Source organism: Echinops telfairi, unplaced genomic scaffold (genome assembly GCF_000313985.2).
Source record: "Echinops telfairi isolate 266 unplaced genomic scaffold, ASM31398v2 ScPeMD7_7;HRSCAF=31, whole genome shotgun sequence".
Lineage (NCBI taxonomy): Eukaryota > Metazoa > Chordata > Mammalia > Afrosoricida > Tenrecidae > Echinops > Echinops telfairi.
Window position 1 is genome coordinate 10,287,047 of NW_022103904.1, and position 22,933 is coordinate 10,309,979.

The following is a 22,933-nucleotide window of genomic DNA, read 5'->3' on the forward strand; positions in this document are numbered from 1 at the left end:
CTGCAAGTGTTCTGGAAACACTTTTGTAACCATAATACAAATAATACCCCAAAAGTCAGAAAACCTAAAGCTTCTTAGTGTTTGACAAATCCCTCTGAGAGGTACAACTAAGATTGTTACAGGAGTAGGTCTAATGTAAACTACAGAATACAGTTCTCACCCCACAGCCTCTTTGACCCTAACTGGCCTTGCAAAGCAAGGTATGGGGAGGAGTTAGTTGCAGGATGGCCAGGTGTTCATAGGTGGGGTCACACCACCTGCGGCCTGGGCGTGACTCCTCCCTCAACATCACCTTCTAATAAGGAGCGTTGAAAGCTCAAAGGGAAACAGCAGGGAAAGCGCCCAGTGAGCCTCCAAGTGCCAGGAGCACCAGCTAGGTTAACTCAGGTGGAAGCTTTTTATAAACAAAGTAGTCAGACCCCTTCTGTGACAGGATTTCTAGGAGTGATTCTTTCTCAGGGCTAAAAACAAACACACACTAAATCCACTCCCATCAGGTCAATTCCAACTCAGTATAACCTTATAAGACAGAACTGCTCCTTAGGATTTCCGAGACTGTAAATCTTTTGGGGTGTAGACAGCAGCATTATTTTCCCTCAAAGCAACTGGTGGGTTTTGCACCACCAATTCGGTCCTTAACCCACAGCACCGCCAAGGCTTCTTACTTAGCATGCCTACAGATTCGTTTTATTTTCCTTTGCTTTCTTTTCCCCAGGTCCTATGGGAGAACATTGAATCCAAAAGTAATATTTTATTGAAAAATGTCCCTGCATTTTTTTTTCTCTAAGAAAAACAAGCAAGCAGTTATTTAAAAAAAAAGAATAAGGGCAATGGCCCAGCAGTGTAATGAATTTGGCTTGGGGACACCATCCCCGAGGACTCATCTTTGCTGGGAGGACAGGGATGAGGACAGAACCAGGAAGTAGTCAGGTCACTAGGTCAGGGAATGAATGTGGTTGTAATTTTAACAGATAATTGCTAAGCGTCCTTTTGCTGAGACCCCTTGCATGTGTAGCCCCTCCAATAATGTCAGAAAGTGTATTCCCTCCCCCCTCTTCCTGCAATGCCTGTGTCAGACACCTCAGGTCTGTCAGCAGGGCATCTTGAGAAGACTTGTTTGCTCTCTGTTATCTTGCCCTATAGGAGCCCTGGTGGTACAATGGTTATGAGTTGGGCTGTGATTTGCATGGTTAGCAGTTCAAAACCACCAGGAGAAAGACTGGGCCTTTCTATTCCGTAAACAGTTAGTCTCAGGGAACCCCTGGGAATTGCTGTGAGTCATCATTGACTCAGTGGCAGTGAGAGCGGTTCTTTGGACTCTTGCCTTGGTGGTCCTGTTGAGTCAAGGTCAGCAGCCCCACTCCTTGGAGTCACAGGAGGCCTTCGGCGTCTGTAAAGATTTACAGCATCACAAACCCTATGGAGGGGCGTTATGGTCTGGATAGCCTCGTGGGTTTGGATTTTTCAGGCCATGCATATGGCTGAGCATCATTTCCCCTCTTTTAAGAGCCCCTTAAATGTCCTTTTCTGGGGACTAGGAAGGGTTTTAGAACGGAAAGAGGCCTCAGAGATCCAGTCCAACCCCTTTAACCTACAGATGAGGAACTTAAGTCACTTGGCTAGTTCTTCACAGGAGCAAACAAACCTCACCTGGATCAGAGTAAGGCCTGGAAACGGTGTCTGGTACCATCCAGAGTTTGCTCTGGAACAGGAAAATCCAGAACTTACAGCCAGTGCCATGACAATTTGGCTACTAGGCCTGAGCTCCGAGCTATTACATGTCCTTGAACTTGACCTACGTCATCTAATGTGGGATGGCTACTGCTTTTCATTTTTCTGCAAAGGTTGGTCGGTTAGGAGCCTGGGATGGCACTGTGGTTAAGCAAGCACTCCACTCACACTCACTAGATGTTCTCCGGGAGAAAGATAGAGCAGTCTGCTTCCATATAAACTCACAGCCTTCAAAGTTCTCTGTAGTGGTCCTATAGGGTCATTATGAAGGCAGTGTGCTTGGTAGTTGAGGGGCCATATTATAGAGTACTTAGCACAGTAGGTGCATGGTTTGATTATTCGTCTCATATTTGTGCTTTTTGTTATCTGACTCTCCCACCCATGTGTGCTCTCCAAAGGAGGCTTAAATGAAATAGCTAATGCACGGAGCAGGGTGGGGTCCTATCCATGAAGGGCTCCCAGATCGCAGGCGGAGCCAAGCCAGGTCTGCTCCCAGGGACCCTTTGCCAACACTTGTCCTGGCCTGCGTTCGGGCTCTTCTTCCCCAGGTTAGCTCTGTGGGTCTTTATCTTCCTTCCAAGATCCGGTCGGTCTGCACCAACATGCATCCCGTCCCTACTGACTCTGAGTCACCTGGAGATAAAGATTGCTGGCTCCGTCACCCTCTGCTTTTTAGGGTCTCCCTTCTAGCAAGTTCTCATTTTCAGGTTTTCGGGAAACCTGACCAAAAACAAACCACAAAAAGAACCAGCCTCTAAATTACAGAAGGGAAACTAGCACATGTGCTCACCAGAGTGGGTCACGGGACCCACATACAAGGAGGAAGGAGTGGTGGGGCGAGGTACGAGGGGAACGACTGAAAACATCTTTCCCAGCGCGGAAGATCTGCCAGCTTCCTCCCTCAGCCTCCGCTGCTCACCCACCAGCGCTGCACTGGCAAGCAGGCCTGGCAGTCAGCTCCTGCAGAGAAAGCCAGCGAAAGAAGCCCTCCGGGGAAGGTCTGCTCTACCCCGTTGGGTTGCCGTGAGTTGGAATTGACCCAACAAGGGGTTTTCTGGTTATTTTACTGGATTCTCTGGGGGCGGTGCAAATGGTTAAATTCTTGGCTGCTAACTGAAAGGCTGGTGGTTCAAATCCACCCAGGGCCTCGGAAGAAAGGCCTGGCGATCTACTTCTGAAAGCCATTGGAAGCCCTGCGGAGCAGAAAACATACTTACCAAGGAAAACACTCTATAATACGAACCCTAAACTATACCTCAACATACCAAGCGCACGGCCTTCTGCCCCGACGCACGTGGGGTCACCATGAGTTGCCTTGGTGGCAGCTGGTAATTTTACTTTTACTTGTAGTTATTCCCTTGATGCTTCCCTCTTCCTAGGCTTTGACAGAGAAGAAGGGCAGTTGTAGGGTTAGGTTCAGGGATCAGGGCTCCCACAGCTGTGGTCCTCAACTGTGAGGGGTCTTCCCTCCCTGTGAGTTTACTGATTGATTTATAAATCATTTTATTGGGGGCTCTTACATCTCTTATAACAACCCATACATCTGTGGCATCAAGCACATTTGTACATATGTTGCCGTCATCATTTTCAAAACATTTACTTTCTATTTGAGCCCTTGGTATCAGCTCCTCCTTTTTTCCCCTCCTCCCCCACCCCCACTCTCCCAACCTCATGAACCCTTGATAAATTATAAATTATTGTCTTGTCTTATACTGACCATTGTCTCCCTTCACCCATGTTTCTGTTGTTTGTCCCCCATGGGGGGTGGGGGTGGCATAATAAGTCGATCATTACCATCAGTTTCCCCTTTCCCCCCACCTTCCCCTACCTTGGTATCGCTACTCCCATTACTGTTCCTGAGGGGTTTATCTGCCCTAGAGTCTGTGTGTCTATAGCTCTTATCTGTACCAGTGTACATTTCCTGGTTAGCCAGCTGTCTAAGATAGAACTGGAGTTAGGACCGTGGGAGGAGGAAGCATTAAAGAATTGGAGGAATGCTATATGTTTTGTTGGTACTGTACTGCACCCTTGCTGACTCATCCCTTACTTGTGACCCTTCTGTGAGGGACTGTCCACTTCCCTGTAAGTTTAGACCAGTCACTTGCTGGGCTTGGCCCAGATGAATCCCTGTAGTTGCCTCTAACTGACCCTTGGCCCAGCCCATTCCAACCACATTGAGACATGACTGGGCAGGCGCAGGCTCATCCATCTGCGCCTCTTGAATACGGTTTTCTGACCACATGCACAGAACCTCCAGATGCCTGTAGAGCAGTGGTTCTCAACCTTCCTAATGCCACGACCCTTTCATACAGTTCCTCATGTGGTGGTGACCGCCCCCCCCAACCAACCATAACATTATTTTCGTTGCTACTTCATCACTGTCATTTTGCTTGTGTCATGAATCAGGTGACCCCTGTGAAAGGGTCATTCGACCCCCAAAGGGGTCGCAACCCACAGGTTGAGAACCGCTGCTGTAGACCATGTGGGTTCTTAGGCTCCACTGCAGACCTCCGGAATCAGAATCTCAGGGACCGGAGCCCTGATCGGCATTTCCAACCAGCAGTCTCAGGAGTACCTTAACCTGGGAGCCCCTGTTAGGGCCCACTGCCTTCTTGTGTTTCCCTGCTCCTCCTGCCCCTCTTTTATTCCTTCACTCCCGCTCACCTGTTCTCATGGTTTCCTTCTCCTGAATGCTCAGAGTCCAGCAAACTGTTCACATAATAAACTGCAAACCCTCTGAAAGCTCATGTAAAGGGGGCGGAGGGTGAAGAGGAGTTGTGAACTGCCATGGGCTCAGCCGCAGAAAGCACAAATGCTATTTTCCAGTCCTGGCTGTCCCCAGGATCGGTTATGCTTCAGACTGTTGTGATGCATCGAATTCTTGATGCTTGGTTTCCCGGGTAGACCGCCAGCCCTTTCTTTCTAGTCTATCTTGGGTTGGAAGCTCCACTGGAAACCTGTCTAGCAACTTGTAGCCACACACAGCTTCTCCTGTCTGACAAGCAGTGGCCAGGTTTCAAGGCCAGGTCTCTGACATCTCAGTGCCATCAGAAAAGCCCTATCAGGCAAGGTAGAACTGCCCCTCCGAGACAGTGACTCTACGGGAGTAGAAAGCCTCATCTTTCTCCCACAGAGTGGCTTGTGGTTTCGAACTGCTGATCTTGAGGTTAGTGGCCTTGTGCCTATGTAACCACTACCCCACCAGGGCTCCTAGATCTCCTATATGGAATGTGAAAATTCCACTAGGGAACTGCCACTGCCCTTTTGTTCCATGATTTCTTACTGCCTCGCTTGTTCCATTAAAAGATAAACCCAAACCAAACTCACTGCCATCGGGTTGATTCTAATTCATAGCAACCTTACAGGAAGGACAGGGTAGAATGTCCCTTGTGGGTGTCTGAGACTATAGCTCTTTGAAGGCACAGACATTGACAGTTGTTGCACCAGACAGGAGATGGAGCTGGATGCCTGGAGGTCCCCTTCACTAGAGAAACTGCAGGAAGTCAGCCCCAGCAGCCCCTGGGAGCTGGGACTAGCCCAGGCGCCCTAGTTGGTTGTGACGTAAGGCAATGAGGCAGGTGGAGCAGGAAGTTCTAGGAAAGAACGCCAGGTGGTAGATGGGTGGGGGCTGGGGGAACATCTGCCTGGAGTTTGGGCTCACACCACCAGAGTCCTGAACCTCTTCTCTTGTCTTCACAGCCACTGCAGGGACAGGCCAAGATGAACGCAGAGGTGAGTTTTCTTTACCAAGATCTGTTTAAGGTATGCTTTCCTCGAAGGGCCCCTTGTTCTCCCTGCACGCAGTGCCCTTCCTCCCACAGAGCTCGAGAAACATTTCGCCATGAGCCTGCTGTTGGCCACATGGTCTGGGTGATAGGGAAGTATGAGGCCCCTGCGAGTTCCTATCTGTGAGCTTCACGCTTCAGTGAGATTAGATTTTACCCTCTGGAGCTAATCCTGAAACAGCACTCACGGATGGGGTGAGGGTGCTGGGCCGCGAGCCCTGCCTTGTCTTATTCTGGGGACACTTGGCTCTGGTATGAGGGTTTGACTCTGTAGCTTCTCTCACTTCCATGACAATTCTTCAGTCTTCTAAATTGAGCCTCTTGGGCCCTTTGGATTTTCCTGACCCACCAACACCATCCTCTTTTCACTCTTAAGCTCAGCCCAGTCCCTGTGCTTCAATGCCTTAGGGCTGATAATTCAAACTCCTCTTCTCCCCATCCTGTGGGCAAATTCCCAGTGCCAAACTCAGCCGAAAGGCACAGTTTTCTGCTGGCCGCAGCTGGCAGAGGTCTGCAACCCTCACCTGGTCTTTCGGCTCTGCCTGCCAGGGTCCCACCAAACCCACTTTCATGTTCCCTTTGATAAGGATTTTCAGTCGTCATCTCACTGTGCTCCACATACCTCTCATCTTCTTCCTCACTCAGCATCTGGTTCACCTTTCGCTTTAAGGGAAAAAAAAATAGAAGCAACAGATACCGCCTCCCTCAGTTCCTGCCTCCCACTTGTCTGGTTCTTCTGGTCTGTGTGGAAGAGGCAGTTCCCAGTGCGAGCTCTATGGGCTGCAAGCATGAGAACACCCACTCAGGCAGGCTGTTATCCTGGAAGTCCAGGCAGGTGATGGGCTCCAGGCTTCAAGGAGGACCGAGCAGCTCAGTAAGCACATCAGGACCCAGAAGTTTTCTTCTCTGCTCTCCGTCTGCAGGTTGGCTGCATTCCCTGTGACTTTCAGGGGACCAGCAGCAGCACATGGCCTCATACTGCCTCATTCACAGTCAGCAGAAGACTGGGGGACTTCCTCTCTTAAAGCCCCACCACATGCTGACGACCGTGGCAAAGGAGCAGAGACTTTGCTTACTGACTACTCAGGACACCCCAGAAGCAGCTTCTCTTGGGGAGCTGGGCTGGGCATAGAAGGGGCAGGGGCACTGGGTGTTGGGAAAGTGGAAGCTGTATCCCTGTGTGCCTGCTCACAACTTGCTCTGCCTCCTTAGTCACAGCCATTGAGTCCATGCCAACTTACAGCGACCCTGATGGGCAGGGTAGAACTGCCCCTGTGAGTTTCCAAGACTGTGCCTCTTTACGGGAAGAGAAAGGGCCGTCTGTCTCCCATGGAGCTGGCTGGTGGTTTCAAACTGCTGCCCTTAGACATTGCAGCCAGGGCTACTCCCCGCAGTGATCTCATTGACTAGCTGCATTACTAACATTCTCATTTCCACTAGCGAGTTCTCGTCCCTAGTTTTAAATGCATTAGGTTTTACCTTCTTCAGAACAAAACAGCATTCCTTTTGACATTATATTTTGTCAAGCTCCCATTGGCCGATCATCTTCCTTCTTCCGTGAAAGGTTTGTTACTGTTCGTGGCTTGGAGTCAGTTCCAACTCAGAGCAGCCCTCGGTGCAAAAGAAAGCACTGCCCAGTCTGTGTCACCGTCACAGTTGTTGTGTGTGAGCCCATTGTTGCAGCCATTGTGTCCATTTGACGCTGTAAGTTGAATTTTTTTTCAGCTCATCATTTTTCACTGCCCCTCTACCTTACCAAGCATGATGTCCTTTTCCGAGAACGAGTTGCTCCTGATGACATGTCCGAAGTATGGGAAACCAGTCTCACCATCCTGATGTCAAAGGAGCATTCTGGCTGTACTTCTTCCAAGTTCTATTGATCTTCTGGCAATCCACATTACCTTTTGAAATATGCTGCATTTCACTTTTCCTTTTCCTCCTGTCGGGGATAGTACTGTGGGGGCTGCTGTGTTTCTGTGATGCTGGAAGCTCTGCTACCAGTATTTCTGCAGATTCACCCTAGGGGCACAGGGTTCAGCGGAACGTCCAAACTAAGGTCTTCTTCCAAAAATTAGCCAGTGGAAACTGTGTGGGTCACTACAGCGTATTATCTGACTCAGTGCTGGAAGGTGAGCCCCAGGCCGGAGGGCATTCCGAATACACAGAAGGCACAGGCTGAGAAAGGAGGCTCAGAAGACGTGCGGGACCAAGAAGCCTTCTGTTCTGTTGTAGACGGGGTTCCCCGGAGTCAGAGTAGGCCGGACGACAGCAGGCATCTTGATCCTCTTGCTGTCTGGCTTCTTTTCCTGTCTTTATACTAAAATTCACTTCATCAGGGTCACCAAGGAACTTTATATGTCTTTCAAATTCTAGTTTCATCACATCAATATATGTATGTGGCCCCAAAACTCAAAAGCTACAAAATGGTCCACAGTCAAGTCTCCGCACTGTCTTATCCTTGCCAGCACTCCGCTGCCTGGAACGAACTTCACCACTTCCCTTTGCCTCTGATCTCCCTAATCTGAAGGCTTCTGGTTCACTCTAAATCTCCTGGTAGTTTACGTTCTAAAGAAACAAGAAAAAGTTTGTGTTAATATTAGGCTTATAGAACCTAGTCCATCAATCCACCCTTCTGTCCTAGAATGTCACTCTGTCCTCTCTTCACTGTTGGCGTTGCCCTCTCAGCATGTAAACATTTGTAAAACATTCCTAGATCCAGATTCCCTTTCTGTCTGATTTCTCTTCTCCCTTCAACACATGTCGTTCAGTATAATTACCTTCACACTTACATTGAATGCCTAATCACACTGGGGTCCGACTTTTGTTCTTTCTGGGAAGAAAATGTCTCAGGCAGACTTCACCAGTGATCTCAGTATTGCCAGAGTTGGTATAAATGTTTTCCTTGAAATGTTTGTCACTCTGACTTCTCTCTTCCTAAAAATGCCCCTTCTGACGGCTCGATGTTCTGCCTGTCTCTCTGGTCCCTTCTCAGACGCTGTCCACTGGGCTTTGCTGGCTCTGCTCGCTCCAGGCTTGCCCTCCCCAGGGCACACTCTCCTGGAGTACGCATTGCTTCTCACTGCGCTTGCTCTCAGTGGAATGTCGAAGAGTGCCCCAAATGGACCTGTGCAGCCAACTTTTCCTCCTCATCTCCAGGTTCACTCACCCACGTCACGGTTCCACAGTCTCCTCGGCTCACTCTTACCCAAGGCAGGCTCACGCTTGGTAACCTGCCACCCCCTGGTAATGTGACACTCATACTATGCCAGATCCTAGACTTAGCTTTATGGATATATACCCTCTCCTTGCTACCAACCTTTTGCATTTGCAACAGTAGTAAGAAATCTGCTGTCCCACTGTTTTTTGCATTAACAAGGTACATCTGGCAGTAATGAGTGCCGAGGTATGAGGTGAGAGTAAAGCTGACTGTGATGGTTACGGTGTGTGTCAACTTGGTTGGACTGTGGTTATCAGTGGTTTGGCAGTTATGTAATAATATAGTCATCTTCCATTTTGTGATCTACTGGGGTTATCCTCCATTTTCTTTTTTTGTTTGTTTGTTTTGTTTATTGTTTTCTTTTTTTTTAACATTTTATTAGGGGCTCATACAACTGTTATCGCAATCCATACACACATCAATTGTGTAAAGTGCATTTGTACATCGTTTCTCAAAACATTTTCTCTCCACTTAAACCCCCGACATTAGGTCCTCATTTTTCCCCTCCCTTCCCACTCCCCCCTCCCTCATGAGCCCTTGATAGTTTATAAATTGGTATTTTGTCATATCTTGCCCTATCCAACGTCTCCCTTCACCCACTTTTTGGTTGTCTGTCCCCCAGGGAGGAGGTCACACACAGTTCCTTGTAATCGGTTCCCTCTTTCCTACCCATTCTCCCTTTACCCTCCCTGTTTCGCCACTCAACCACTGGTCCTGTAGGGCTCATCTGCCCTGGATTCCCTGTATTTTCAGTTTCTATCTGTACCAGTGTACATCCTCTGGTCTAGCCAGACTTGCAAGGTCGAATTCAATTCATTCACATAATGAACCTGACCTTGAGTACCTAACCCTCAGTAAGTGAGCAAAGGGTGCAGTGGCAAAAGGTATAGCAATGGTTACTTGTTTTTATGGAGTTTATTGTTGAGTGAAATACTCCACAATATTACCTGGATCAGGCTGGGTTGACTAGAGAAACAAATCTAGTGACATTCATATATGTATAGGATCGAGCTTTATATCAAGAAATAATTGTATATCCGAAAACATCCCAGCCCAGTCCAACTCAAGTCCATAAGTCCGATACTAGTCCAAAAGTCCCTCTTTAGACTCACAAAGCCACATGCAATAATGCAGAATGCAGGAACATCACCTGCCGATGGGTGCAAAGGCTTGTAGAGCCAATGGCGGTGGACGCTTCTCCGGGGCTTGTGCAGGTCTCCATGTGGTGAAGGCAGCAAGAGAGAGAGATGTTCTCAGGACCCTCCTTATGAGAAGGCCACACCTATGAGGAGGCATCACCAGGTTCTGACTTGATTGACAGGCTAAATTCCACCCCTACACTTCATTTATCAAGTTTACAAAATTATCATATATACTCGAATATAAGCTGGCACGAATATCAGCCAAGGCACCTAATTTTACCACCAAAACTGAATTAAAAATGTGCTGTAAAACTCAGCTTATACACGAATATATATGGTATGTAACTACCAGAAGCCACCCCTTGTCAACTTGACACTTTTACACAACTATTTAACCTTATATAATTTTTAAAACAAAGACAATATTTAAATCATATTTGTGCCTAACTGGATAAAATTAAAATGCATACAAAATGTGCCAGCCTCATTTAAACATAATATTCTATAAATGAACAAAAGTATTCTATACTTAGCAATTGCAGTCATGTGAACACCTATACATAATCCTATAATTCTCTAAACATAGCCCCCCACCCATGAAAGTTTGTAAGCCAGCCACTTCATTGCCTTTATTTCCCCCCCACCCCCCATTTTGGGTATCCAATTTCTATACTGGCCACTTATATAAACCCAGTGCTCTGAAGAGTCAAGCATGCTTTTTGATGTGGAGACACTTCATTCCAGTTGGAACCTTGTGAGTCTGCATCCATAAGCACAGTCAAATGAGGACGGGCTGTCCATAAAGTCAGCAACAATGTGCACCAATTCACAAGTTCAAGAATCTTCTCTTTATGTGGACGGGTTCTTGTCAACTCAATGTGGGCTGCCTCACTTATCCTCACCAGCGTGTCCATTGGCTACCTCGCCGTTCAACTGTGGGCCCTGTCACAAATTCTCAACAACCCGAGCCCCCTTGGGCTAGGTCATGCCATAGGTTCAGGTTCGTCACAACTCTAAATTTGGTCTCATCGCTCCTCTAGTCCCTATAAACCAGGTCCACGGTGTCAGTGGCCGTATTCAACCCATCTCTGCTTTTCTCCCACTTCACTCAACATGTGGATCCAGGTGGTCACCTAGCAAGCATTTCAGACTGCCCACAGGCTCCTTTAAAGTCTTAGAGAGGAATTGTCTTCATTGTATTTTCTTCATTTCATACACTTTATTTATCAAGTTGACACAAAATTATGTAACTAACACACTACATTACTTTCTGCCCCTTATCACTTCCTTGACTTCCTTATCTAGTTTTTTTTTTTTTTAACTTCTTCGTCAGTCTTACCTTCCTCAAGGTCATTCTTTCACTCTTTTCCTTCTTTTGGAGGGAAAATCTTAGGAGTAGAGAGCATAGGTCTTCATACTCCTCAGCCTCAATTCATGACACACTGTTTCTATAGGTCTACATAAGGCCTCTCATGTATGTGTGTATGTGACTGTGTTTAAAATCTCTACCTTTATCCTTACTTTCCAAAATGTAGCCTAATACGTTAATGTATTAAATGTATCTTAGTGTTCATATCTTACATAAATAGTTTAAAATGTGCATACTGTCAGGTGGATTTAGTGGGGGGCAGGGAGGATGTACAGTTCTATGAGTTAAAACATGCTGATAGATACATGGAGCTACCACCTCCCCATCATGATAGAGCACCTCACACCTCAAACTGCCCTCTTCCTGTTTCTTAAGGAGCCCTGGTGGCATCGTGGTCGCTCATTGGGCTGCTTACTGCAAGGTCAAAGCCACCAGTGGTTCTGCGGGAGAAAGACAGGGCTTCTACTCCCATTAACAGTTATAGTCTGAAACTCACCAGAGCAAGTCTGCCCTGCCTTACAGGGCCGTGAGGAGTCGGCCTCAACTCGATGGCAGTGAGTTTGTTTTTAGGAGTTGCTGGCTCTTTGGTCATCCCCTGTCTCCCCCATCCCCTGGTCCCCACTGTGGACATATAATTTTAATTTCCTGAATTGTCCTGTGCTATTACTGTATCTTTCCTATTTTTTTAACTCGGCATTGTGTTTTTAATATATTACATATAGCTAACCTCCTGCCCAGAGGCCTATGACATAACAAAGTGTCTATGAGAAAAGTACTATGATTACAGCCTATATTTATTTTATAGATGAGGAAAATGAGTGTTAGGTAACTGGCTTGATGTCGCGGCATGTTAGGAGGCAGAGGGAGCTCGGTTCTTTCTGACTTCACGGGCATTTCGTTTGTCTGTATTTAACGAATCCTGTCCATTTCGTCCCAAGGTCATTTCTGCTGCATGCACATTTTTCTCAGCACCCCCTTGAAGCCCACCCTCTACTTGTCACCCTTTCTTTCTTTGTTACGTTCCACTCTTTGACTTCAAATCTATATACCTGCATGCCTTACTTATCTTAGCATCCCCACAGCATCTTCGGGATGCCTGATACGTAATACATTCTCATGTAGGCTGAATTTACAGAAGAGTGATTCAGTGAGTGTCTAGTAGCCTTGTAATGCAACCCAGAGGCTGGAGGATCCATAAAAATGCAGAGGAAGGAAATCACATGCGAGGGATTGTGAAGGAAGATGCCCTATGGCATGACTCAGAGGCTGAGGGCAGGGGTAGGGGTGAGAAGGCTCTTGACAGCCACAATCAGCCCTTTCATTTCAGAAGACTTTTGTTCAATGCCGGAGCAATCCCAGCCAGCTGGGCATCTCAGCTCGGTTACTGCAAGGATACCTGGAGCCTCTGAGCCTTTTCCAGAACTTCACAGGAGACATTGAGTCTGGAGTCAGCTGCCACAGGACAAGCTGATGCATAAGGAGATGAAGCTTTGCCTTGTTGTACACGGGCCTGTGGTTATGTGTGAGCTCATTGCTGCAGCGATTGTGTCGATCTCTGTCTTTGAGAGTTTCCATGATTTCCTTTGATTCTCTGCCAAGCCCATTGCTCCTTTTAGCAATTGGTCTCAGCTGATGAAATCCACAGTAGAGGCGTAACATTCCGATTGTGTGTTCGGCTTGGTTTTAGACTGATTGGTTCATTCTTCTAGCAGCCCATGGTAGAGGCACTACTCTCCACAGTGCAAACACATTCATTCCTCTGTGGGCTTATCTTTTGGCTTCTTTTTATAGCTGCATAATATTCCACTCCCTGCATGTGCCACGCTTTCATAACCAGTCTCCACTCACAGAGCATTTCCAAGGCAGCAGTACATTTAGATCATTTCCTTTGTATAGCTATGGAGGAGATACATTTTTCAAAATGGGTCTACTGCAATGAAGGCGACTATTTGCAGTTAGTTAGTTAGTTTACTTGGTTATTTATTTATTTATTTGCAGTTAAATTGTGATCATGTCCAAATATTCCTCAAGAAAAACCATACCAATTTGTTTTCCCTCCAGCAATATGTAAACTTTCCAAGTTTCACACAGCCTCACCAATTTCTGTCATGCAAGTCCTCCAGAACAGCTGAATGAGAGCACTGGTTTCTGGTCTGCTCTGCTTCCCTTTCACCTCTCAGAGTGCTAAGACAGTATCTCCTGCAGACTCCGTACCCCTAAGCTCTTCTGCCGTGATTATGCGCATCCTGCCACCTCTTCATCTAAAAAAGAGGCATCTTTGTGTTTTGTTTTTTCTAAATTGGGAAGCCTGTTCTCTTCGTCCTAGCTCTCTGTAAGCTCCGTTTTAGGGCTGGAGTGAGTTCCAACACCAGTTCTTCTGAGTCCAAAGGGATGAGAAGGGTATCGTACTCTGTGACTGGCTGTCCCCAAGTGTGTCTGCTCTCTGCCCTCTGGAGATAGGGTTTTACACACCCAGGTTTCTCCAAGTCCATTCACCACCCTGCTCCTGGGCCGGTCTTACCAGCCTCCCCACAAGTTGCAGGCTGTCTCTTCCTGGTCATCTTTCTTCCTCTTTTCCCCCAATTCTTGTGGGTGTCCACCCCAAGGTTTGCCCGTACCTACAAAGCAGGTTAGGAGTCTTCTGCAGAGTATAAAGAGTTAACATATCCTGTTGCTATGGTGATCCATTGCCTAAAACACTCTCATTGAGAAGCCCACAGAACTCACTTCTCCTCTGTCACAGTTAACAACTGCGTAACAGAACCATTTAATTTGCAGTTTTCTTTGGCCATGCCACAAGAGGCCACGACGCTTACATAGGGGTCCAGGATGTGATTTTCTTCAAGAATATGTCAGTATGTTCCCAAAGGAGCTCAATTGCTATGATATCAGAGATTTTAACTCTCATCTTGTCAATGCATGCTGACTTTTCAAGGGAACAATACCTTTAGGACTTGATTTAAACTATTTCTAAGCCAAACCCTAAAGGGATTCATAACTGACTCTTCCACACTACCCAAGCCAGAGTTGTAGGTATTGTCTCAAGCTGCATTCTCTCGAAGAGCAAAACCAGTGATGCTTGAAAGTATGTATATAGACAGAGATTTCGCTCAAGGAAATGGCTCACCCAGTTGTAGAGGTGAGCAAGTTCCAAGTCCATGCATCAGGTGCCAGGCTTCTCCGGACTCACACAGCTGCAGGGGCTGATGAAATGAAGACAGGAGGTCACACGGCCTACTTCTGACTTCAGAAATGAATGCATACAAGTCGGCATGTAAGATGGCAGGTGACTGGTCACTCCCAGGGTGAGCAGGCAAGACAACAGGTCATGGGGCAAACCAAAGAACTGGAGGTGATGAAATGGCATGGGCGCCACACATCCGACTTCCTCTGCTTGAGGGAGATGGAGACTCCAACTCAACTTCTGCCCAAGGATTATTCTCATGAGACAGAGTTCACAAATACCTCCACTCTCCAACTTTTATCCTACACTGACCGACCATCCCTCCAAAGCACTCCTGCCCTACTAGGTCCAAGAATCTATTGCAGTGCCCACAAATAACTCACAGATAATACTCATATGTTGTAACAGGTTTCAACATATCAGGATCTGAAGCATTAAGGATAAAATTCTTTTGTGTTAAGTGTTTTATCTCAGCTATGTAGGCAGGTGTGTTTCTCTCTGGTCCTAATTCTCAGCCATGTGGCCCCTTGCCATCTTCCCTGCTCAGGCGAGAGTTACAAAGCTCCTTTAGCATTGATAAATACCCAAAGAGCACCCTACTGTGCAAACCTGCCTCCTGCTGGAAGACACTCAGCATTACTTGTTCGCTACTCTACTCGGTTCTCATGCCTTTTTTTCTTGATGGTTTTGAGAGTCTCTGTTTCTGCTTCTGAGAATGCTGTTTTATACCTAGCAGGATAGCACTACTGACCATCCCTCATTAAAGCCCTTTAAGCCCTATTTACATGCTCGTACCCAGTCCTTTTCCTAGAGAGTCCCAAAGACTGGGTAGAAAAGCCATGCCATGTAATTCCACTTCCCTGCAGGAGGGCAGATGATGAGCCATATGGATCCATATCACCAGCAAAAAGCAAGCTTCTCTAGAATGTCTGCATATCGGGAGCAGCCACCCGCACTCCAGCAGAAATAGCCTCTTGACTCATTGGCTGCTCACAGCAGATCTCAACATGGAAGTGACTACATTATATCAGATTTCATCGTGTTGTTGTTGTTGTTGTTGTTAGGTGTCATTGAGTGGACTCTGATCCATAATGACCCTGGCATTAATCCTTAGTGTAGTGGTCTCATGTGCTATTTGTCTGTTGTGATGGACTAACACCGCTCAGCATAATGTTCTCCAAGTCCATCCACGTCGTGAGATGCTTTGCGGTTCCATCCTTGTTTTTCAGTGAGGCACAGTATTCCACTGTGTGGATGTGCCAACGTCTCTCTATCCGTTCTTCCACTGATGGGCTTTGGGGTAGTTTCTAACTTCTTGCTCTGATGAACAGTGCTGCCATGAACATGGGAGTGCCTATTCTAGACTGTAAATCTTTGTGAGACTAGAAAGTCTCATCTTGCTCCCAGGGAATGATTTGTGGTTTTCAGTCCCTAGACCCACTGCATCAGATCTCCCACCTTTCTTCAATAATGTCCCTGGGCAGGCTCAGACCAAGCTTCCAGTAGCAGCCCAGTGCTTGAACTTCCTGTAGCAACCCCCAGGGACTACCACCGAGGGAAACAGCCCCAGAGAGGGGTTAGACTATGGGAATCCTGAGTAAACAGCTCACGGTTTGGGCATTTGGGTGCTTGTAGACCCTGAAGGACTCCTAGTCATGTTGGTTCCCCCATCCGCTGGAGGAGGGACTCAGTGGCCCCGAGTGGCATGGCTTAGAAAGAACAGCTCCCTTTGGGGTGCAGCTGACTCTTCTCTGAGCCCTCACCTGGGGGAGCACCCTGTGGCCCAGGGAGAAAGCCAGCTTGGTGGTGATTCTACCCTGGCACCTTTCCATACCAGCCCAACTCCCAGCTGCTCTTAGATCCATCTGGGTTCTGCCATTCTCTGCTAGATGCTTGGCTCATTCAGATCCCTCCTTGCCCCCCTCTGTTTCAGCCCGAGAGAAAGTTTGGTGTGGTGGTGGTTGGCGTCGGCAGAGCCGGTTCAGTGCGGATGAGGGACTTGCGGGACTCACATGCTTCCTCGGCGTTCCTGAACCTGATTGGCTTCGTGTCCAGGTGCCTCAAACTGCTTTCTGCCTCATAATTCATGGGAAGCCCAGTAGGACACGGGGATCCCTCAAGGGCCAGATGAGGGTAGGCAGGTCCAGCCTCGTTCCAGAGAATAGGACTGGGTGGGTCTGGGACTGTCGAGGGCCAGGCCAGAGGCCGGGGTGTGCACAGCCCTGCTAGTCTGTGAAGGCAGAGGTGGGGAGGATGGGGGCAGGTCCCACACAGTGGGCATAGGAAGGATTGGCCTGAATGAGGCTTGTTACTGCATGCCGCATCAGTTGTCATAGCAACAGCCCTCTGCAGGGATATCACTCTAGCACCACCCATATTTGGCAGATGTACAGAAGCTACCCAAGTTACAGATGCGGACACAGCCATAGAGAGGCGAAGTAGCTTGCCCCGGCCCCGCAGGTGGAAGGGTTAAAAGCTTTCCTTTACCTTGACATTTTTACGCTCTACTTTTCCCCCCCAAGGAATCATCTATGACTCAGTCCAAAGCAAGCTTTTCATTGTTGTTTCCTCTTCCTTGTCCTACTTTCTACTCCTACACACATGCACACACACACACACACACAGCCTCTGTAGCATACCTACACAACAACAACAGGTTGGCTACTTGTCAAATTTGGCGTGAGGGTGTGCATGCACACACACTCAGACACTGCTGAACGTGGCCCTGAGGCAAAGGCCAGTTTGGCCTCGATTTAGGTAGCAGAGCCAAACCAAATCACCAAAACAAAAAGGAAAAAAACCACCTCATTGCCATCCAGTCGATGCCACCTCATAGCAGAGCCAAATCAAAACCAAACTCGCTACCATCGGGTCAGTGCCGACTCATAGGAAACCCCCTGGGAGTGTGTTTCCAGGACTGTCACGGTGCACAGGAGTAGAAAGCCCAGTCTTTCTCCTGAGGAGCTGGTGATTTCGAACTTCCAGCCCGGCAGATTGCAGCCCAGCTCATACCGACGACATTGCCAGGGCTCCTCCCCTGTGAAAATGTTGTTCAAGCTGCAGGGAGGCTCTGGAAGCAGCACCGTGGTTTACAGACCCACAGTGTAGCTGTACTGGACTTGCATGAAAAGCAAACAGCTCTCACTGCCCGTGGGTCTGTTCCAGTTCATGGGGACCCTATAGAACAGAGTAGAACTACCCCTGTGGGTTTTCTGAGGTGGGGAACCCCCCCCCTTTTTAAATCATTTTATTGGGAGCTCTTACAGATATTATAACAATCCATAATTCAATAGGATGAAGCATAATTGTGCAATTGGTGCCACCATCAGTTTCAAAACATGTTCTTTCTTCTTGAACTCTTTGACATCACCTCTCCTTTCTCCCCTCCCTCCGCACCCTTCCCCCCAGGAACCCTTATTATGTAGCCGTGTCATACACTGTCTGATGTATCCATTCACTTACAGAAGCTGTGGCTCTTTATGGGAATACTAAGCCTCATCTTTCTCCTGAGGAGTAAGCTGGCTGATAGATTCAAATAAGAGCCCAGTGCTTTAATCCACTAGGCCACCAGGGCTTCTGGGGTTTGAGTTACTGTCTGGACAAGTGTCTAAAGCTAGAAGCAATGGTAGAGAGCATTTCCCATAAGACAGAGATCTGTCCTTTTTATTTTATAGATGACGAAACTGAAAGCAAAATCAAACTGACTACCATCCGGTCAATGTTGGACCCATAGTGACCCCCTGTGGGTTTCTGAGACTATAGCTGTTTACAGGAGTAGAAAGCCCAGTCTTTCTTCCAAGTAGCTGGTGGTTTTGAACTGTCAGCCATTGTGATTTCAGCCCAACGTGTTACCACTACATCACCAGGGGTCCTGAAGAAACTCATACTCACTAACCGGGTCATACACCCTATTAGTGGTAGTGCCTAGTCTCCTGACTTCTGCCTATACCACAGTGGAAAATAACCCTGAAGGTGGGGAAGGGGCAGAGATTTATAATGGTTTTTATTTCCAAAAGTTGCTTATTAAGACATTGTTGGGCAAAAGGCAGAAGGCTGGTGTCATGTATTGTAAGCTCATCTTCTGCCTACTTTTTTTGTGTCGTGTTTCTGTTCATTCTCCAATAGACGAGAGCTTGGAAGCATTAATGGAGTCCCACAGATTTCTCTGGAAGATGCCCTTTCCAGTGAAGAGGTTGAGGTGGCCTTTGTCTGCAGTGAGAGTGCCAGCCACGAGGGCTACATCAGGTCTGTCTCAGTACTTGCGGGCCTCACTGCACCTAGCTGAGCAGGCCCCTGGAGACGCTGTGCAAGCCGAAGCTGCACACAGCTACCTCAGTCAGCGGGGTCTCAGAGATTTTAGATACAGACTTTTCAACTGAGGTTTTCCCCTGTTTTATTTTGGTATGCTATTGGGTTGGGGTTTTGGGGGATCGGGGGTTTGGTATGTTTTTCTTTCTGTGAAACCCAGGATAGGTAAATCTATGGAGACAGTAAGTGGATTAAGAGTGTCGGGGGAGGGCTGGGGGAAAGGGGGGCTAATAACAAGTCCGAGAAAGAAGAAAGCGTACAAAACTGGATTGTAGTGATGATTGCACGACTCTTTTCCATATGTTTAAACTATTGCGTCATATGTGAATTATGTGTCAATAAAACAGTTAAAAGTTTTTTTTAAGCTAAAGGAATTTTTCCCTGACTTTTGAAGCCCTCTCATATCATGGGGTCTACTTTAAATTCTTTCTAGAAAACCTTAGAAATGCTCTTACTTCCCATTAAAAATAGCCCAAATGTTAAAACTTTACCGTATATCCTCATGTATAAGTCGAGTTTTTCAGCACATTTTTTATGCAGTCTTTGTGGTAAAATTAGGTGCCGAGGCTGATATTCAGGTCAGCTTATACTAGCGTATATACGGTATTTGTTCTTGTGTTATTTGCTGACTCATGGCTGCCCAGTGCATAACAGGATGGGGCCCTGGTGAGCCATCATTTCCCTGTGATGGTTTTCAAAAGTAGATTACCAGGTCTTCTAGCCTCTCTTAATCTGGGAGCGCTGTCTAAACCTGTTCAGCATTCTAGAAACACCCAGGTGTTCACTGACAGAGGGGGGTGGCTGCACATGAGCTGTTTGGGTTGAAAATGGAATCCAGGTTTCTTATGTGGAGGGCGAGAATTCTCCCTGCAGACCTCCACGGCCCTTTAAGGTTTTTCAGTTCGGTGTCCCAGAAAGCACTGCAGACACTAAGCATTGAAGTGTTTCATTTCTGGATAAACACCTTGGAACAGTGCTTGCTTCCTTCTGGTCACATGGCTTGAGATGTTCTGTGCCTTGGCAAGAAAATGTCATTCCTTTCTAGGGATCTGCTTGCAACATTATATCTTCTGCAGTGGCAGCTTTGTAAAATTTCTCTGAGAGCTCCCTTACTGGGAAGGCTTTTTCAGCCACCAGATGAGCTAATGAGGAAGTGGTGGTAGAATGGAAAGGCGGAAATGGCATTGCCTGTGATCAGGGGGAAAAGGAAGAAGTGTCTCCCCACCCCACTCCCCACCCCCCAGAAGTGGGAGGAGGAGCCCCAGGCCATATGTAGCTGCTGACCCAGCAGTACCAGCTCCTTCCTTTAGCATAGCTGCTTTCCTTTCTTTGATTCTACTCTTAACCTGAGCTGCTAACCGCATGGTGAACAGTTCCAAACCACCAGCCACTCTGCAGGCAAAAGAGGAGGCTTTCTACTCCCATAAAGAGTTACGGTCTTGGAAACCCACACAGGCAATCCTACCCTATCCTGTAGAGTCACTGCGAGTTGCCATCAACACAATGCCAATGAGGTTTGGAGGTTGAGGCCCACTGTGTTACTCTAGCTCCAGTGGGGATGGACATTATTGGCTCTACTTGAAGTTCCTTAACCTTCTTGGCACCAGAACTTTTTTCCCCTCAAAAGAAAGGTGATCCCCTAACTCTCATGATTGTAAGTATTTGAACCATGTTATCTATATAATGGAGTTCTAGGTGAGGCGGGCAGTTAAAAGAAAAGCCTGGTGATTTTCTTCCAAAATATCAGCCATTGGAAACCTTATGACTCACTTAAAAAATAAAAAATAATGTTAAGTTGATACTCTTTGAGTACATCAACGTTTGCCAGGAGCTGAGCCTGTCATTGAAGTGCACACCCCTTCTACACTTTATTTGAAATCGTAGTGTGGGGAGGGAGTAAATGTCTCAACAGAGTTTGATGTATATTTCTATAGTATGGGAAATTATTTTTTAAATCATGCACCTTGCAGTTCTTAAATACAGTAAAGCTGGTCATCTATTCCAATAAAGAAGAAAGAAAGAAACCTCTGTGGAGTACAGCTCTAACTGTGGCACACACGGGGTTCCCTGAGTCAGAGTGAAGCCTGACTCTTTCTGGTTATTTGGCATTTGTTATCTGTAGAATAAAACCCAAAGTCCTGACCATAGTATTCTAGATGCTTCACTAGTCGGACTGCATCAACTTTTACAGCTTCACGCTCCGACTCCCTGTAGCTCACTCTCCTGCCATTCTGAAATTCACACTCTCTTCCAAAAGGGCAAAACCCCATAAGACACCTTTCAACCTGCTGTACCTAGAAAACCTCTATGCATACTTCAAAACCCAGTTCAGATATCCTTAGTGAAATATTCTTGCCTTTCTCCAGGGTAAGCTGGCTGCCCCAGTCTTTATTACAGCTCCATTTGGTATCATAATTTACCTCTTAATACATTCTGACTCATAATGCCCCTACAGGACAGTATAGAACTGCCCCATAGGGTTTCCATAACTATAAATGCCACACCACATCTTTTTCCTGCAGAACAGCGGGTGGGCTTGAACCCCAACCTTTCAGTTAGCAGTTGAGCACTCAGCCACTGCACCGTCAGCGCTCCTGAACTGGCCACTCACCCATCACTCATGGTCATTGAGTCAGTTCGAACTCATTGCATCCCTACAGGCCGGTTAGAACTGCCCCCACTGGGTTTCCGAGACCATAGCTCTTTGGGTGGGTGGGGTAGGGGGTAGAAAGCCTGGTAAACAGTTGAATAAAAGGAAAAACATAACTAGAAAGTCATTTTCATAGATGTAATAACACATAGAAATAGTTCCATATCATTTCCTTAACAAAGAAAACATAATGGGAGCGATTTCCTTGATAACCTTTGCCACCAAGATTCCTTCCTGAAATATTTGTACACAAACAGTGGGGGAGGGGGGCAGACTGTAAAACTCCTGGGTATTTGGAACAATCTGTTCAGTCATGCAAGGCATTTTAGTGAAGCTCATTTCAAGTGTCCTTGTCCTGTATTTTTTCTTTCCCAAAGGCAGTTCCTAAATGCTGGCAAGCATGTCCTTGTGGAATACCCCATGACGCTGTCTCGGGAGGCAGCGCAGGGACTGTGGGAGCTGGCTGAGGAGAAAGGTGATGTATGTTCCGTCTGCATGAAACATAGACACTCTCCTGTCTCCAGGGTTGCTTTGGTACCATCCTGTATCCCTTTAGAACGTAACCCCCATTTCAGATACGTTGCCCTGACTACACTGGACTTCTCTCCACATCCCCTTCCACCCTGTGCTCCAGGTACCAAGGGACTGTGTCTGGGGTGGCAAGGTGAAAGAGTGGGTAGGGATTTGCAAGTCTGTGTTCTGTTACTTTGATGCAACATATGAATTAGCTTCCAGTATGCTAGTGTCTTGATAGTATTCTGGTTCTGTTGATGTGATATTTGTATTACAGATGTAAAAAATGCTCAAATCAAAGTAACATCTTTTAGCCATGCACTGTAGTTTCTCAAGGGGAACAAGCATGTATTAAATACTGGCTACATTCCAGGAATTAGGAACCCTGCTAAGTACATCATGTACGTGATTTGTATAAACCTAGAAATCCTTGGTGGGAGATGTTTCCCTGTTGAGCTCTGAAGTGCAAACCTTTTCCACTAAGCCACACTGCCCTCCTGAGGCCTTCATGGTGTGTAATATCTGGCCAGCCCCTCTGTGAAGGCAACCGGGATGAATCAGAAAGGATGGGGATTGAAGAAGCTAATCAAATGAAGCTTACATCATAAACTCTCTTTCAGCGTTGGCTATTGAAAATCTTAACTATAGGAACAATGTATGTGAACAATCCTAATGAAAACACCAAAGAAAGTACCTTGTGCTCATCAACAGCACAGACTGATCACACTGCAGTCACTCGCCCTTCTCTTGACCATTGGGTTGTGGACAGGTCCACTTTTCTCATCTGTAATGCCAGTGACCGAGCAGTGCCAGAAATGCAAGCCGTTCTCCAGTAGATGGTTGTTGAGTGAAAACATCGATGAATAGATGCAGAAGTTTGGGGAACTTTAAAGTCCTCATCTTTGTGCAAGGGCAAGTCAAAATTATGGCTGCAGAATCACAGAGAGACATTTGCTAACTTCAAGGTCAGCAGTTCTAAACCACTGGCCACTCTTTGGGAGAAAGACACAATGTTCTACTATAAAGATGGTGCC

At 47.0% G+C, this 22,933-nt stretch overlaps 1 protein-coding gene across 2 annotated transcripts in view; it reads left to right on the plus strand.

Annotated features, from left to right (window-relative positions):
* The first annotated feature begins 2,602 nt into the window (after window positions 1-2,602).
* BLVRA (biliverdin reductase A) overlaps window positions 2,603-22,933 on the plus strand; it is a 28,970-nt gene continuing 8,639 nt past the window's right edge. The window contains exons 1-5 of one of the 2 annotated variants that reach the window (XM_045286396.1): window positions 2,603-2,729; window positions 5,431-5,463; window positions 16,362-16,483; window positions 18,554-18,673; window positions 21,764-21,861. In XM_045286396.1, the coding sequence (XP_045142331.1) occupies window positions 5,452-5,463; window positions 16,362-16,483; window positions 18,554-18,673; window positions 21,764-21,861 (352 nt within the window). In that variant the 5' untranslated portion in view covers window positions 2,603-2,729; window positions 5,431-5,451. Of the gene's footprint in view, window positions 2,755-5,430; window positions 5,464-16,361; window positions 16,484-18,553; window positions 18,674-21,763; window positions 21,862-22,933 lie in introns of both variants that reach the window. The other variant, XM_045286395.1, reaches the window with a different exon arrangement.